This window comes from Diceros bicornis, chromosome 13 (assembly GCF_020826845.1).
Source record: "Diceros bicornis minor isolate mBicDic1 chromosome 13, mDicBic1.mat.cur, whole genome shotgun sequence".
Taxonomy (NCBI): Eukaryota; Metazoa; Chordata; class Mammalia; order Perissodactyla; family Rhinocerotidae; genus Diceros; species Diceros bicornis.
Window position 1 is genome coordinate 38,444,790 of NC_080752.1, and position 18,750 is coordinate 38,463,539.

The 18,750-nt window shown below is 41.5% G+C and overlaps 1 protein-coding gene across 4 annotated transcripts in view; it reads right to left on the reverse strand.

Annotated features, from left to right (window-relative positions):
* Window positions 1-3,005: 3,005 nt before the first annotated feature.
* USP48 (ubiquitin specific peptidase 48) overlaps window positions 3,006-18,750 on the reverse strand; it is an 88,973-nt gene continuing 73,228 nt past the window's right edge. For all 4 annotated transcript variants that reach the window (XM_058553155.1, XM_058553154.1, XM_058553153.1 and 1 more), the window contains 6 exons: window positions 18,190-18,294; window positions 12,495-12,650; window positions 8,108-8,233; window positions 6,570-6,618; window positions 4,292-4,318; window positions 3,006-3,216 (listed from right to left, as the gene is read on the reverse strand). In XM_058553155.1, the coding sequence (XP_058409138.1) occupies window positions 3,194-3,216; window positions 4,292-4,318; window positions 6,570-6,618; window positions 8,108-8,233; window positions 12,495-12,650; window positions 18,190-18,294 (486 nt within the window). In that variant the 3' untranslated portion in view covers window positions 3,006-3,193. The remainder of the gene's footprint in view (window positions 3,217-4,291; window positions 4,319-6,569; window positions 6,619-8,107; window positions 8,234-12,494; window positions 12,651-18,189; window positions 18,295-18,750) is intronic.

Below are 18,750 nucleotides of genomic sequence, written 5' to 3' on the forward strand. Positions count from 1 at the left end.
AAAGATTCCAATAATGTTGATAATCAAATCCCCAGCTAATACTGGTGTCCATACAATGTCTGTGGGTTGGGGCTGGTGAACTGCTAGCCTTCAGAATTAGAAATGCAACTGGCGACAAAACCCTGCACCGTGTGATAGGGGAGGGGGTGATGCTGGCAAAGGGGTGAGAATCTGCTTAAAATGAAAACGCTGGCTTTTCACCTGACTGAAATCTGCTCACAGTCCTCTGTAACACTGAACCAGCTGAACATTAAAATGCCCAAGAGAAAGGATGTGATGCTCCTCCACGGTCTGTAACAGGAAAGACAGGCTTTGATGCTCACTTCACTTCTCCCGTTTGTTTAGACAGAGATAAATCAGCCTTGGGGACTTAAAACAGGTTATTCAATCCCAGCATTAGCTTCAAATATTAACCAGGCTCTGATCAACAAGTTCATGACCACACAGACCAACCAACAGGACATTTTTAAAGTAAAAAAAAAAAATTCATTCTGGATTACGATTCCATGGAAATAAAGGGACACTCATTTCTTTTTAATTTGGCAGAAAGATAACAGTAACTCTCAACAACACGGTTCATTAATACACAGAAAGATACTTATTCCCCCAGGGAATGAAGACGTCCAAATGGCAACCTGTATTTCAGGTAATGGCAACAGTGTGTACCAGCATATGATGTACACATTCGTTTAGGATTAAGGAATGGTCAGAGATATAAGGGGATGGGGGACCTCAAGCTTCATAATACCTTCAACAGAAGATTGATCTAAAATTAAAAAGGACACGTGCACTACATAAAAAACCCCATAGAAAGAGTTTCTACTTCAGTGTGGTCACAGCCCAGAAGACAATGGGTCTCCATCCATTTCTAAATCCAGACAAGGCAAGAATCTGGTTTTAGGCTACACCTTGTACCTGTTTTCCCCGTACAGAGGTGACAGGGGTAATGCAAGGCCACTAAACACGGTATACATTTCTTTGTAACTTTGTACCGGTCCGCCAGGGCTTCTCAAACTTCCAAGAGCAGGAGTGGCCTGATCCCGATGCAGACCCTAATTCAGTGCCTCTGGGGCCTGAGCTCCTGCACTGCCCATACAGCTTCGCAGCGCTGCTGGTGCTATCGCACCACACATGTTTTGAGTGGCTCTGGTAGAACAAAGGAAGCTGTCAGGGCAGGAGGAAGACAACTGCTGGGGCTGAGGACAGACCCTTGGAGCATCACTTGCTCACTCTGGGCCCTCCCTTACTCCTGGGCAGAGTTAATAAAGGAGCCAGTACTGAGACTGGGTTATCAGCCTGACTTACATAAGGCTGTTCTTTTATAGCATTGCACAAAGAAAACAGACTCAAGTAACAATTTTAAAACTGTTATTAACGGCAAATTGGGAAAAAATATATCAGATTCCTGGCGGCTACTGACGTTTTTATATCAATCCCCAGAAAGAACCTGCTCTGGCCAAACAGCTTCTTTGTCGGGAAAAGGAAGCTTCTGCATCAAGCACTAAGTGAACCTGCACACACGTCTTTCCCTCGGGAAAGAGTAAGCCGCTTGGTGTGTTATTACTTTTATGCTCCAGCTTCATTTCTTTGGGGTGAAATAAAAGATTGCAATCTAAAAATCAAGATCAGCTATCCGGGATCTCCACTTCGAGTTCCTTCCCTGTGCCGACCTCCAGGTGGGAACCGCTGGCTCCTAGGACGGTTTCTGAGGGTCCCATGTGCAGCTCTCTCTCCCACACAGGCTCATTCAACACCCCCCGCCTCCTCAGGGGGCTAAGACTGAAGACATTGCAAACACAGAGGGGAAACACGAGCAAGAAGTTATAATTTTACCAAACAGCCATAATTATTCTGATAAAAAGAGCTATTCAGAGGGGAGGCTGCCAAGGTTACCGGTCCTCAAATTGAAACCTGCCTCTTCCGTCCATTATTTGAGTTTAAATTCTCAGAAAAGGGGGGTGGGAGGGAGAAAGCCCAGCACAAGCCCAAGGCTAAAAAAAAGTGTTAACGAGAGATGCCTGAGTCAGCGTCTCTGCTCCGAACACGTGCATACAGACTCCACAGAGAAACAGCGACACAGACCCCAGGCTTAAGTTCCATTTAAAATTCCTTCAATATTCTTAAGAATATTGCTTCAGTTGCGTGTTGCTAATAAGAATAATGTTGAGTTAGATAAAACGGCACACCCCGTCCATACACTTGTTTTCTTTTTTAAACAAAGTGATCTAAAAGATCCTCTCTGGGCATTTCAGAAGAATGCTTTCAAAAAGAGAAGCAAGATCCAAGAAACGACTTAGAGGACAGGAAAATAAATCTTATAAAAACCTTGTGGTATTCAAACATTCTTCAGTCCACTTCACTCTTCTGATAAGGTGGTCAGGTTTTTCAAAAGTGCAAAGTGTATTTGATTTCCCACTTTTGAATAACAGCAAACCTGGAGGAAGATGCTACTGCATGTAATACACATTTGCCATCCTTTCTTAAACGCCTGAATGCAAAAAGCCTTTGAAGCCAAAACTGAGACACAATCCCCTGCTCATTGCGAGAGACACACAGGTGCCCCCTCCTTTACCCAACACTACGGGACAGACCACTGGGCAGTGCATGAGGCGGGAGTGCTGTAGGTGACATGGAGAGGAGTCTAATCCGAAGACACTTTTCCACAATTACGGCAAGTTCTTCACTTTCATGCTTTATTGAAAGTAAAATATGAATCAAAGACAGGTATTGGTAAGCAGGTTATGTCTCTAAAGAATCACTTTTAGTTCAGAGCAGAATGTTGTCCTCTCTACTGTGATACGAATCCTTTATGGACCAACGCATCTGGTATGAAACTCAAGCAAGGAAATATAACAGAACTTTATTTCCTCCATGACTATAAATCTCGTATGTAAACATGATTTACTGTTACTGCTACTAAACTTGTTCAATCTTTACTTGGCCCCTCCCTCCCACCCCCATTCCCCTTAAATATAAAATTTGAAACATTTCCTTCAAGTCTGATGTCCTTCAGTGCAATCTGCTTTATTTGACATAAGGCATTTGGGACAGTCACTTTTGAATGGTTTTCTGCCTTTTGGAAGAGTCATGTAATGGTTTAATTCTTAAATCCACCTTTTCTTTAATGCCCTAACATGTCAAACTCCTCTTCCCTTCTGGTCATTTCTTAGCAGTCAGCCAAGTGTTCAAAAGATTAATGTCCAAGTAGACCAGTACCTGGGAAAAGAAACACACGTGGAGGTACAGTTGTGAACTGAAAATTATGAGTTCATGTATTCCATTTGCTGAGAACGCATCATCAACAGGGATTATCCAATTAAATACACAAGCACAGCAGCCCCTTGATGTTGACGGATAAAAAAATATCAGCAGACTCCAGGCTTTCAGCTAAATCACATTTCTGCTGAAAGCCATGTGTTTCCTATGCGTTATCTTCACACAAGTTAATCAGATTTTATTGATGCTTTCATTTGATGGCCATTTGTCATAGAGAAATGTTTTGCTTTGTTTTGTTTTGTTTAACCACACCAGGAGTTTCTTGGTAGTAGTAACGTGTAGACAACAAAGCCGCACTGAGAGGAAGGCTTTATTGAGGCCAGTAGCTTGGCTCACTCATTTGCTTTAGCAAAGCACCCCTGGTATTTGATTCAAACTCATTCCTTGGCAAAATCACGACCTGCCACGGACCTCTGGAGTAGGCCACAAGGAATCAAAATGGCAGCAGTTAAATCTGTAAATGTCAAAGGTCTGTATTTGATGAATAATGAATATTATTGGTGTACACACTTTAGCGGCCAAGATGTAGTACATCTAGGCACCGCCATGTCTCCATCTAAAGTAATATTCCAAGAAATGCCTTAATTCTAAATAGATTAATGAAACCTTTTCGCTGAGCCTGATACAATTCAGCAAATTCTTCTCCTTTAATTCTTATCAGTTACACACAAACTGTCTGCTCTAAAGCTGGGACCGACAGGAGGAACCGGAAAAAGGTCAAATATAAATCTTGAAATGCCACTCGCTAATTTCCCAACCTCCCCCCTGAAATGAGAAAGAAAGCAGAATGGACATCTGGTAGCAGACACTTCTAACACACAGGCCCTATCTGAGGCCTGAGTGCTGAAAAAGATAATGAAGAAGCTTGAATAAAAAATGCATTTAACTAAAATTAATTTCAGTCATGAGATTCAGATTGAATTAAATTTTAAAATCAAATTATAGCCTGCACTTTAATAGAAAATTACAGTATGACTCTGACATTCATGAACAAAACATGACAAATGTAACTTACCTTTAAACCCTTCTTCTGGCATACACACTGGGAAAGAAAAAAAAAAAATTCCACATTGAAAAGATTGTCGTGACAGACAGTAATCAGATCACTTCAATGCCTAAAGATGAAAAGTTTAAAATAACTTTTAATTACCTTACTTACCCATCATGATTACTTTTGAAGTTATGGATGATAGTAATCAGATGACAATTTTTCTCTCTGTTTTTGTTTTTATCAGAGTGATACATATGCATCGTTTAAAAAGTCAAATACTGGTGGAACAGGGGTTGTAAGTGGAGCCGACATTCTGCATGACTGCAGGGGAGGCCTGGAGAAACCATGTGCCTGATGCCCTTTGGAGTTGGTTTCTCCCCCTCCTCCCATTCCCATCCTCTAGAAGGAAACACGTTTGACTCCTGTAGCCATTTCTTCTGGTATTTAACCTCTTTATTTCTAAATAACATGCTTATATTACTATTTCATAACTTTAGGTAATGTCTACTAACTCCTTCAAGGAAAGATAAAACGTGAGCTCTTCAACCACCTGTTACATACCTCCTGTCCCCAACCCTTCCTCCCGACACTGATACTTGCTGCTGTTAAGCCAAGCTCCAGTGTTTACATTATGTTTCACTCCATTAATACTGCTCACCGTGGAACCTTCTGGTGCACCTTGGTTATATTTCTTGTCTGGCATGACTTTTTTCTTTCTAGGGTTGGTAACTGCTGCATTATTTATGTGTTTCCTTTCCTCTGTACCATGTCCAATTCAAGTGTCAACTCTTAAAAGACCTGTAAACCTCGGGAGAGTCACCTGTCACTTGCACGTTTCCCTGTGGACATCCTCCACCAAAGCCTGCATCCCGCTGCTCCCACCTGAGCGGGTGTGCTCACCACCTGCTGCAGAGCTTCGGTGCTGCAACTTCCCTCACCATCTTCCAGGCCTCCTTTCCTATGTGGATCCCTGTTTTCTGGTTCCTGTTGGCCTCTTTCTCGATTTACTCTCTTGTTTAAGAAGAGCGCACCCTCCCATAGTCTCTCAGCATGAGAGACAAATTTTTTGAGGCTTTACGTGTGTTCAAAGAGCCATCAAGTGTGAGGGCAGAAAACAGCCTCTCTAGTTACAGAATTCTAGATTGAAACTCACTTTTCCTCAGAATCTTGTGGGCACTGCCCCATTAGTTTGTCTTTCTGACTCTTCGTCCTATGAATGTGATGGGTTTTCCTTCCATATCTCTAGATGCTTTTAGGATTCTCTTAGCTTTAGGTTTTCACTCACTGTATCAGGCCCTTGGTGCAATCGTTTTCCACTTTCATGAATTCTTTTCTGTTCTCCAAATGTTCCTTTTATATAGGCCCTAGCTGTTGTTTGCCCTTTCTCTCTGTGTTATTTATAGTTAATTTTTAAGCTTTCTTATGCTTCCTGCGTCGTCTCCTTCCTCTGGGTTCCTTTTCTCGGACTGTTGACCGACATCTCTCAGTTCCGTGCTCTTGTTCCTCAACTGTCCAGTGATCTTTGGCTGCCCATTTCTGCCTACTTAAGTGTGAGGTACTAAAAAGATGCCTGAAAACTCTGTTCGGTGGGCACTGGTGGGCTTCACTGAAGGGTCCCCAGGAGAGGAAACACTTTTTTTTTTTTAAATATCTCTAGTTATTTTCTTAAATTGGCCCGTTTCCCCAGAGTGGAATCCCCTCCCTCCCATGCGGGAGGTAAGGGACAGGCTGCCAGCACTTGAACCAAGAACTAAGGGTGTTCTCCCTGTTTGTACATAACAGGCCTCATTCTCACCTTTCTAGTTTAATTTCTTCCAAGAGCTGAAACATACTGCAGTTGCTCTTCTGAAGTGCAGGTGGGGAAGAGGCCGTGATGGATATACAGGGATGGGCTGTGAGGATCCGCAGGGTAGTGAGTTGTCCAACTACTTCTTATACAGTTTTCCAACCAAGTTTCCTTCTTTTAGGCTCATACCTCGCTCCTCCTTTCAGAGCAGGAATTCCTGTGTGCCTCTCTGAAGCTCTGTGATGTGAATTAGCTTTGCTGCCTGTTGACCTCTTCCATCTGTAGGCTTACATTTACTTTGGTTTCCTCAGCTCAGCTAAATAATTACTACTCTTCTCTCTGCTTTCCATTTTCCAAGTTTTTGTAGACACCTTTCTCTCTCTTTCTATGATCTTTTAAGATAAATAATGTGAGGTTCTACCTTAACAACACGTAGAAGCTTTTTTCAAGGTTAAAAGTAAAAAAACATTGTAGACTAAAGCTTCAATATCCAATCAGTATGAATATCGTCTTTACCTTGCATGACATCATCCATTGCAGCATAATCTGCAATTGGTTCATCAGCCTGGAAAACAAATGAAGACAATTCAAAACCAGGAGGGAATGGGAGCCAGGAGGAGGAGCATGACAGACCCTCACCACTGAGGTCCGGCCCATGAGCTGACTACTCTTGCTACAAGACACAAATATGAACACTGTCCAGCAGAGAGTCAGGTTTAAGCCACAGCCAGTGATGTCAAGGATTAACAAATGCTGCCCTGCCAACAACGGGTCTAGACTACACCCTAAAAACTGCACATTGTAATAAGGCATTGTTTTCTTGCTCCTAAAAACACCTTCAGATGTGGAAATGTTCAGATACCCTGAGGTTACTAAACGCAGACTTAATTAATGTGAATTAAGATGCTAGTGGTGGCAGTATGAGTTAGATAGAAATAAAAAGTCAGACTGGTCCTCTAAAAATACCAATTATGTTAAAGACACATTTTTGTCCCTCCTCACCATCAAGAACAAAATACCCAGATCCTTTTTAGGGCAGAAGCCAGCACTGAGTCCAAGCTAATGCTGGGATCAGCTGCAAGACCAGTACGGACTCCAGGTGCCCATCTCAAGTACAAATTCTTTAGTAATGCAGGCTGTTTCTAGAATTTTAGACAGAGCCCTTAGGATTCAGCAACTCAACAGGTTTTCAAAAGACTTCCACAGAACCTACAGTTTCAAGAAAAGCAAAAAGTAAACAGGGAGGAGTAGGTGGTAGGGGTGTGTGTGTGTGTGTGTGTGTGTGTATGTAGGGGTAGATATGGGTCCGCTTCATCATTTCCAGGGCCTAACTTTATCTCACCAGAATTGAGGCTCCAGGGTATGAAAAGTATACATTTCACAGTTCAAAAACCTGACTACTAGTCTACCACATAATGCAGTGGTCTTTCGCACAGTGGGACTGCTTCTGGCCACCAAGAAACAAAAGAGGCAAAGGGAAGTGATGAAATGAGATCCTTAGGGAGGGTAGGATTGGACTAATGAGGCTGGTTCAATGATTCTTCCCTTTGACAACTTTTCAGAAACCCCTACTTTCTAAAACACCTCCACCTCTTCTAAATCCATTCTACCCAAAGCAAATTTCCACACCCCATTAAGCCAACCAAAAGTATTTCAACTGTTGTGGCCAAGCCTCGTGTCCTTGTTTGTTTCCCAGCCTGACTGGCTGGTACTTTTGAGCCAAGAGGAAAGGAGGTGATGCTTTAATAGTAGAAGTATGGTTAAGTAATTCTGCTGATCCAGAAGTTAGGGAGGAGGCTAAATCTAGATCTATTATTTTTAAGAAAAATTATCAAAACCCCGCAAGACCCAACGATCTCGTGACCTCCTCTAAGTTTCTTGTGGCTCAGCCAGAGCAGGGAAATCCAGAGGCCAGCAAAAACTCACCACAGTCACTTTTTACCACACCCTGCCAAGGACCCGAGGCAACCTTCACCACCACTGCACATAATTTGCATATGGGTGTGGATCATGAAAACCTTCAAGAGTTCCTCAGGTAAGGAGCTGTTACCTACCTTTAACAAAATGACAGATTCAGGAATGACGCCAAGGGTGCCGAGAGTGGCACAGTCATCACTTAAAATCTTTCCATCAATTGACAGATTCTGGTCAAAAGGAGCAACTGAAAACGCATGCATGATCTGTGCCAATATAAAAGAACAAAGTTTGGATAAAGCAAAATACTGAGACTTATGCCCTATTTGAATAAATAATGCAGGGATTCTTTAAAAAGAAAAAAGACTTTAGAGTACAGAAGATACTCCTGTTCGCAGTCAGCCCACTTGCTACATTCCTACTGAGACTATAATCCCAATATATCTGGGAACATCCTCAGAAGGTCTGGTAGAGAACTAGGGAACAATTATACCCACAGATCCTTTTGTTCTGCACCTTACCACCTCTCCAAGGGTGGGGGTGTGGGAAAATCAAAGGAGCAGAAGGTGGAGTGACGGTTCCTCTGTTACAAGGCTTGGGTAAGGCCATCACTGCCATTCCCATCATGCCCAGGTCCCACATCCTTTCAATAATCAAGTCAAGTCCAAATTCTTTCATAAGACCATCTTTAAATTAACCAGCAGGCTATCTGGACCCTTCTGTTCTGATGCCTGGACAGCAAGCAGCCTGGACTACATAAGTCAGCCCTTGGGACTGTCATATAGTCTTAGACCAAGTCTTGCCTCTAGGAACCAAAATACGAATTTCTTAAGAGTAGAGACCACATACCTCACCCCAGTTCTAGCCAAGTGTTAAAAATTAAATACATTCAGAGAGATTATTCTATATAATACTTAACCATTTTTTCAAATTCAGAAAATTTTTATCATTTCTGGGTAGTAATTACCAGTGGGGGGCAAGGAGGAGTTGGGCTCCTTCAATGATACATTCTAATTCCTAACTTGGAGGGTGAGTTCAAGAGTGTTCATTTTAGTATGCTTCATAATACATACTCATTGAATGTATTCTATTACGTGTATCTTTTATGACACCAATATCTGTGATGTTATGGGAAAAACATTCTACCTTTTTATGTACTCTCCTCCTCTACTCTGAATCTGGAAAGATAATGTGAGCCTAGCAAAGCAGCACTGAACCAACTGTGTGTATAATGGGGCCCAAGAGCATCCTAAGCTGGGAAAGTGACCAGAAAAGTGATCTTAATAATGGCACACATGGGCCGGCCCCGTGGCTTAGCGGTTGGGTGCGTGCGCTCCGCTGCTGACGGCCCGGGTTCGGATCCCGGGCGCGCACCAACGCACTACTTCTCCAGCCATGCTGAGGCCGTGTCCCACATGCAGCGGCTGGAAGGATGTGCAGATATGACATATAACTATCTACTGGGGCTTTGGGGGAAAAATAAATAAATAAATAAAATTATAAAAAAAAAAAAAAATAATGGCACACAGATGAAATGAGAACAAGGATAACAACACTGGCCTCCCTAACTGTTAGGCCAAGATCTTAATTGGACTTCTCAAAAGGACATCAGCCCCTGAGAAGCAAGCAGAAACTGATTAAACAGGATGCATGGACATCATTAATGATCTGCCTACGCAGCAAGAAGCCTCTTCTGGTAAGTGAGAAAGACTGACAGGACAGTTCTACCGAAGCCAGCCCAGCTCACAGGCATCAGGCAGGGCAACTGGCCCCAGGTTGGTAAACGGGGCCCGTGAAGCGAGCACAGGTCCAGCGGAGGTGTCGGATGCCAGCGCAATGTACGCAACGTCACGGCTGCTTGGCTGTAGGAGCGCTTGTCCCCCCTCCAAATGCTGAGGGTCTTGCACTACCCTGAGACGGGACAAACAGCAAACGCCTCCAGACACCTGTGCCATCACTGAGGGGCTGATGCGCATACTTTATCCCTTGAGAACGCAGACAAGGACATTTAAATTCACTCAACAACTGATGAAGTGTTTATTACGAAGCTACCGTGTGTCAAATACTGTGCTAGGTGCTAGAAATACGAAAATGAATAAACCCGCCCTGGAGAGGTTCACTGGAGTGAGGGCAAAACCAAGTAGTGAAGACGGTGGCTTCTAGAAGGTGCATGTAGGATTTCGGAGAGCACAAGGAAGGAAGAGTCAGCTCTACAACTAGAGGCCAGGACAGGTTTTGTAGAAGAGGTGCTATGAAAGACGAACAGTGTTTACTCGTGAGGAGAAATGGTATTTCAGAATGAGGGAACAGACCAATCAAAGGCATGGAGGTCTTTGGTACAATAATTCAAACCCTAAGTGCTAGGAGAATGCCTGAGGATAGTTAACATTACATAGGTCCGTGTAACAAGTAGTGCAGCATTCCTGACCTATGGAGCATAACAGGAACAACGAAAACCCTGTTCCTAAAGGTGAGCAGCTCTACGCTGCTTGCTATGGCAGGTAGGGTGGGGGGTGTGTGTGTGTGTGTGTGCGCGCACGCGCAAGTCTGTGTCTGAAATAAGGAAATGAAGGAGCAATGGCTTCAACTGCCAGCCATATAACCTCTGTGCCAAAATTCCCTCCTTTCTAAGGCAGGCAACACCACCTACTCAAAATCTACCCTCGGGAAAATGAAATAACACCATTCAACACCGACCATCTTCTGAGACAGGAGATGAATAAATTGTACTTCATTTACTTTATGGCATCATAGATGGATGAATAATACTTGGGCAAAGCAAGTTTCTTAAGGTTTCAAGCAACAGTAAATGGGCATGTCTAGATAAAGCGTTTATAGTTTTACAAAGGTTGTCACCCTCTTAACGTGGAAATGTAGTATCATCTGGAGGAAAGCCTCCATCAAACAGAAAACACACATTACATGCTTTTAAAAAAATCACCCCCGACCACCAGCTGAGGACCACATGCATGCCCACCACAAACGCCAGTGCTGCCCAGGCTGCTGGGGAAAAAGTCTCACGTAGCTGAAGCTTTCAGAGCTGCCGCCGCTGAGCAGTGAGGGGAAATTACGTTTCAGCGCCCTTTCTTTTGACTCTGTTTGGATCACGGTGGTCTTTGAAGTGAGAGTGGGAGATGAGAGAAAGGACAATGCAAAGGAGCTGTCCGAGAACAGCACGTTTGGGGCTTTCATTTGAACGGCTGCGGCTGCCTTCTAACAATTCATTTGTGCAGGTAACATGCTCCCAGATAGAGGCTATTTCTGCTGACTTTTGATTTATTCATCAAAAATGGCAGTCCATAATAAAAGCACAGGCTTTTTGAAGATCCTTATCACAGGGGCTCTTTTTGTAATTTAAAAGTTTTGAGTGTTCGAGGTTTACCACTGACAGGCAGAAAGCCGGTGACAGAAACAAGCTTTCTTAGATGTAGAAGGTACAATAACAGAGTAAAGATATTATGCCAATACGTTTATTTTCAGAGCCGTGGGTTCAACCAAGGGAAATACTGCTCCCAGGACAATCTGGGACACATAACACCCTCAAAGAAAGCCTGTACTTTTGCCTGAATTACAATGATAAATATCAGCAACAAGAAAAAAATGCATAACCAGTAAACTACACCACATGAAAATAGCAAAGGGGGAAATTTGGTCAACTTTTTGGATACGTATCAGTGGCTGAAACAGATTAGGGGCCAGACTTTTTTCATGGACATCTTGAATTTATCAGCCACTTTTGCCTAGGTTTTGAGATATACCATTGGCATGCTCATTTATAGTACTTTAGTATTGATACCAAGAAATAAGAATATCATGGAGCTTTTTCATAATGCCTACATTGCCTTCACTGAATTGATTTCCAAAGCAATGTGTGCTTTTGGGACGGTGGAGAGGAAATGATCTAGAACGAATCTTTAAAAAACAATTTAGAAAACACGACTCTTTAAAGAGAGGTAAAGGTAACTTTAAAATTCTATCAAAGAGACTTATTTGACACCAAAAATATTGTGATAAAAAGAAGTTGTGACTCATCCAAGTGAATAAACAAGTGAGTAGCTGCCTTTTATCTCCCCTTAAATTTCATAACAGATCCTGGTAACTGGCTCAAATACCTATGAAGTGGCCAAAGAAGAAAATGCAGCACAATAAAAGGAGGGAACAATTACTCTGGAACAACCTCGACATGTAAATTAAATGGCTCTCACTGCTTCTCATTATTGGAAAGTGACTCAGGTCTTGCACAAGTTTTCAGAATCCAAAAAACACTTTCATCCTCACAGAAAGATTCTTGGCTATTTTGAAAACCTTACATCTAATGAAAGTTATTTTAATTTGGGGGTCCTTCAGACAACATTCTGAAATCAAAAAAGACCTCTCTCAATGGCTAAAACTATGAGTAGACAGAGGTTTAAAAGGTCAACCCTGAAGAAAAACACAGATACATATGTAAACACAGGTGGAAAGCAGGGATTCAGGAAGGCCCTCTAAGTCCAGAGCATACTGAAACAAATATTATATTTTCCTCACCTGAATTTTCAATTCTTTTAATGTTTGATTAGCAGAAACAAGAAGTGCTTTCTCACCACGAACTTTTCTATGTCGCATACTCCGCCGAATAACTTGCTTTTGATAGGCGATATAATTCTGATGGGATATCTTTTGCCGCTTTGTTCCTCCATTGCTCTATAATAAAGATCCGAAACAAAGAAAGCAACGAAATTATCCACAGCGTGACCTATGCATACGAAGTTCACCAGGCAAGCAAAAGCAGTTTACTTATTGGTCCCTTAACCATTGAAATGTAATGTCAACAATAGTGGAAACTCATCAGAGGTTCTCAGCAGACTCACGTAAAACTGAAAAAAGAAAAGGATGAGTGAGATACACCTCTAACTGCATGTTAAGTGCCAGGATTTTAAAACATTATTATAAAAAGGACATTTAACAACAAAATGATAAGCGTGACCTTAAATCAGAAAAACACACGTGATAAACTGAAAAACTTTAAGATTACTAAATTTAATTCCTAAGCAACCTGAATCCTAATTTGTTTGTATTAAATACGTTCTTCTCTTGTTGAGAATGACACGGAAGCTAAGTATAAACTGCTGAAGTCTTTAAAATGAAAGATAGTACCTTAATCAACACACCAAACCAAGTTTGACTAAGAACAGGACAAGACATTGCGCCTCTTGACATGATCGCAAAATATATAGCCTTGCCTATGAAATATTCTTGCAAAAATGTTAAACCTGAATCTAATCAAATATTTAGACCCAACTTCCAATTTACAGAAAATATAAGGAATAGAGAAATAAGTTAAAATCAATAACATAAGGAGGCAATCAGCCGAACCCAGAATATGGGACAATCTACAAAGAAATTGAAAATGGGACTACATCAAACTAAAAAGCTTCTGCACAGCAAAGGAAACCATCCACAAAACCAAAAGACAACCTACGGATGGAGAGAAGATACTTGCAAATCATATATCCAATAAGGGGTTAATATCCAAACTATATATAGAACTCACACAACTCCACAACAACCAAAAGCAAAGAACCTGTTTAAAAAGTGGACAGAGAAGGGCCGGCACGGTGGTGTAGTGGTTAAGTTGGCACACTCTGCTTTGGTGGCCCGGGGTTCGCGGGTTCGGATCCCAGGCGTGGACCTACGCACCACTTATCAAGCCATGCTGTGGCAGTGTCCCATATACAAGATAGAAGAAGATGGGCACGTATGTCACCTCAGGGCCAATCTTCCTCAGCAAAAAGAGGAGGATTGGCAACGGATGTTAGCTCATGGCCAGTATTCCTCACCAAAAAAAAAAAAAATTGGCAGAGGATCTCAACATTTTTCTAAAGAAGATATATAGACAGCCAACAGGCATATGAAAAGATGTTCAACATCACTAATTATTAGGGAAATATAAATCAAAACCATAATGAGATATCACCTCCTGCTCGTCAGAATGGCTATAATTAAAAAGACAAAAAATACTAAGTGTTGGAGAAGATGTGCAGAAAATGGAACCTTCATACACTGCTTGTAAAAATGTAAACTGGTGCGGCCACTATGGAAAACAATATGGAGATACCACAAAAAAATTAAAAATAGAACTACCATAGGATCCAGCTATTCCACTTCTGGGTATTTATCCAAACATGGATAACACTAAGTCAGAAAGAGACATGCACCCCTATGTTCACAGCAGCATAATTTATAATAACCAAGACTTGGAAACAACCTAAGTGCCCATCGACAGATCAATGGATAAAGAAGATGTGGTATATATATATACACACACACACACACAACAGAATACTACTCAGCCAGGGCCAGCCCAGTGGCTTAGCGGTTAAGTGCGCGCGCTCCGCTACTGGCAGCCCGGGTTCAGAGCCCAGGCGCGCACCGACGCACCGCTTCTCTGACCATGCTGAGGCCTCGTCCCACATACAGTAACTAGCAGGATGTGCAACTATGACATACAACTATCTACTGGGGCTTTGGGAAAGAAAAAAAAAGGGGGAGGATTGGCAATAGATGTTAGCTCAGAGCCAGTCTTCCTCAGCAAAAAGAGGAGGATTAGCATGGATGTTAGCTCAGGGCTGATCTTCCTCGGAAAAAAAAAAATTTAAGACATACTTGGAATAGCTGGAGAAATCTGAGAAGGGTAACAGGACATTGTCCTTACTTATATGCTGGTTTAACCATTTAGAGGTGAAATGTCACAATGGATACGATTTACCTAAAGACAGTTCAGCAAAAAAGTACAGGCATACATATGGGAACATAATATATACGGTCCTAGTCTTAAGGAAATATAAGAGATAAGGACCAAGTGTCTTTCTACAATACTCCTACAAATGCCTCATCAAGAGATTAACAAGCAGTCAAGATTCTTCTGCTAACCAGGCCAGGGAATGAAAGAAACAAGATTTTTTAAAAAATCTTTTCCCCTGATTTAATTAAATCTGGATGAGAAAACCCGCTCCACCCCGCTCCACCCCACTCCACCCCCCCGGCCGCCCCCGGCTCTGGTTTCCAAAGTTGTCACTGAGTGTCAGCTGTGCATAAGCAGAGCGGTTTAGGAGTCATTATGGGCGCAGATGCCACATGTTCATTACCAAGGGAGCCCCAGAGATTTACAAAGCAGAAGAGGATCAGGACGCAAACACAGAAGAGCATTTATTTGTTCAGGGTGAGGCCCGCCGGCTAGGTGCTGCACAAGGCTTGGTTCAGCTCTGGCCCTGAGCCTAAACAGACAGATAGGTGACTCCAACATTCACAAGAAAAAGTGAAGTGAACGTGGGAGTTCAAAAAAAAATCAAAGTTGATGAAACATGTTTCTCAATCTCGACTGTCGAAAGAAAAGGTAAAACTGGACCTAAATTCTACAATTATGAATATAAGGAAAAAACACCTACAGCAACATAAAATTTTACTTTAGAAATACAAAACACAACCAAATGACAAAGTGCGGAGCATTAAGCAAGATATTTTTAATGACTCTGATTTTAAATGGGTCTAAAAGCTTTTCCCAGAATTATGTGTTCAAAAAAATCCATAGAATTTAAATCCAACTTATCTGACAAAAACCAGCCCACTGGTTTTAGAAGGCTTTCAATTACCTAAGTGATACCCAATACTGGGTGCATTATTAACCTAAATCGTAGATAAGGTCAAAGTCAAAGGAACTGGGTTGATCTGGCTTAGAGAAAAGAGAGGGAATTCATTCATCTCCATTAAGGACCAGTAGAAATGCATCATTTTCTGTTACACGAATTTAAAACAGCAATGACAGAAGCTATCTATGTATTGAGGTACTGTAACATATTACAAGGAAAAGGTCTGGGGAGGCTGACATTCTGAAGAGGCTTGACATTCTTCTGGAATCATCTACTCTTTTCTAAAGAAGGAAGGTTACACGCGATTTTTTACGGGACAAAACATATTTAAAACATTCTAGAGTATTACAACATCCAAACAAGGAGAATGAACACAGAAAAAAATGATAAAGTATAAAAAATAATTACAGCACAAAAACCAACGTTTCCCAATATTCTCTATCATATCTGTAGATGCAAAATCTGTTGTCATCCACAACTGAGGAGAGTAATTCCACATCCACTTTTAAAAAATTGCTGTGGTTATGACCACAATGAATAAAGCTAGACATTCAAAAAAGTTAGCTTCCCAAAAATCGAAATCACTTGAAAATGTAATGAGTTTTCTAAATAACTCTTAGGCTGAAAAGCAAAGCTTGAAATAACAGAAACTAAGGACAGTAAGAGCACACATATCAAGCTTTACAAACCAATTGACAAAGTTTGCCGAAAGGACAGAAAAAGAGTGGGTGACAACAGGCAAGAAAAGAGTTGAAAAAAGATGAGATTCCCGACTGCTCATTAAAACCATGCTCCCAAGAAATAATAATTAAAACAGCATGGTGGGCCGGCCCCGTGGCTCAGCGGTTAAGTGCTCGCGCTCCGCTGCTGGCGGCCTGGGTTCGGATCCCGGGCGCGCACCGACGCACTGCTTCTCCGGCCATGCTGAGGCCGTGTCCCACATACAGAAACTAGAAGGATGTGCAGCTATGACATACAACTATCTACTGGGGCTTTGGGGGAAAAAAAATAAATAAATAAATAAATAAAAAACAGCATGGTACTGCCAGCCAAGCAAACAAAAGAGATTAACAAAAAATAAATCAGGATGGATATGTACACGAACATTTTTAATATATCAACTAAAACAGCAAACAAACTGGTTTGTAGATCTGTGACTTGGAAGACGGATTGTATGACAAGAGGTGACATGGAAAAGAGCTGACAACAAACAGGTTAGAAGGCAGCAAAGATGTGTTTGCAAACTCCTATCAAGAGATGTTATCTGACTCAGTAATCTCAAAACCCACCCCAAGGAACAGAAGGCATACATATACACAGATTTTAATAAGGGCATTATTTATTATAGGAAAACATACCCTCAAAACTGAAGACCTGCGTTCCTATAAAATGTATAGATTCTGTCAGCACTGGAACGAAGGGGCCCTCCAATGCTGACCCACTGAAATACAAATCTGGTAGGACAGCGTTAACAGAAGAGCGGCTGACTGCTACCAGCAGGAAGGTGTACAAAAGTGCATGACTTTGTTCTTTTGTAGGTGTTCTAAAGTAAACGTTTTATGAGATCCAACAAGCCATGGAAAACAAATGCTGACATATCTCTATACCAGTTGGGAAACTACAAGTAACATTTACCTCGGAGAGAGCAAGATTCAAGTCAAAGAGGGCTTTTCAGACCTTCCTAATCAATGTTGAAAATGAAGTAACCGTATCAGTGTGTACAGACAGGCCGACAAGCCCAGCTAGCTCTGCTCTGTGACAAATCCAGCAGATGGCCATTATAACACGTTTATTCCTTCAGGAAGAACCATGATTTGACTATGCTGTATCTTAGCAGTAAAGAAAGAAAATAAGTATCTCATCTGTTAACACTAAACTCTAATTAGAGTAGAAATTCCATGAATTTAAGGTATCTATAGAATATCCTGGAACATAGCAGTCTGACTTGTTGAGAAGCTGAAACTTATCTACACCATACATCAATCACACATATTCCCACATTATTTCCTGTCCTTGAGACAATTTTCTCCATTATCACTATGAACATGCAGAATATAATGAAGCAACAAGAAAATGATAACAGAATACACAGAAAACAGGCAATTTTAACAGAAGAATTTTAAGTTCATCACAATGAACAATGAAAGACTGATCTGGTCATCTAATACCTTAGAGACCCGAAAAGCTTGTCTATAAACTCCATTATTAAAGATATTGTTTATTTTGTTTCTAACTAGGGAATATGAGTTAAATAATTTTTTTATACTTAAAGATTCCATGATTAAGCAATAAACCAAGATATGGGTCTTGTTTGCTTCTTTTCCAGCTAAAAATTTAATCATTACATTATATTTTAGCCTTTCTTACTTCGTAGCAAGAAATATATTAATTCTGGAATAATGTAGTTCATAGCTTTTCATGAGAAATCAGGACAGCTATAGCGTGCCACCAAAACTAAGGAAAGAGGAAAAGCAAGGAAGGGAGCTGAGAACCAATATCCCACACAGGGTACTGGGAGACGTCCAAGGGCACGGAGTGGCTGCTCTTTCGGAACAGCAGAAAGTTTAACAATGAAAAGCAGCTTCAACACGTACTTGATTAAAATCTGGATCTTTTTCTCCATCTGGTTTAGCTTCTTCCTTATCCTCCTCTGTTTCGGAACTGCTCACATTCAGCTCTGGAGCGGAATCCTTCATCACCTGAATGCACCAGGAAAACAGAGAGAGAAGTAGGTCAGACCCTAGGAAGGTGTGCTACAGAGGGTGCGGGGGCTCTGACGGGCCACCTTTATTAAGAGGAGGGACGCCTTTATCAACTGAGGGATAACAGACCAGACAGAGGATCAAGACTCAAGGGCTCTCTGTTTTCTGTATTCTTTTCATGTTAGTTTTTATCCTATGATTTATTCTTGTAGTTAATGTGGTCACCATAAATGTAATCAGTCTCTGCAGAACAATTATTATCAGGCTTTGACAACGATGTTATTTTGCAGAACCTCCAAGGTACCCTACATTTTCTCTAGTACATTGACTGTCAGGCCTTTTCAAGTTGCAAATGCTATCCTGCAGATAGCAGGAGTCACATGCTTCCTTAAGACTGAGAAAAGGAAGGATGGAGGAGGTGCTCTTTTGCATGAAAACCTGCTATAAAACTCA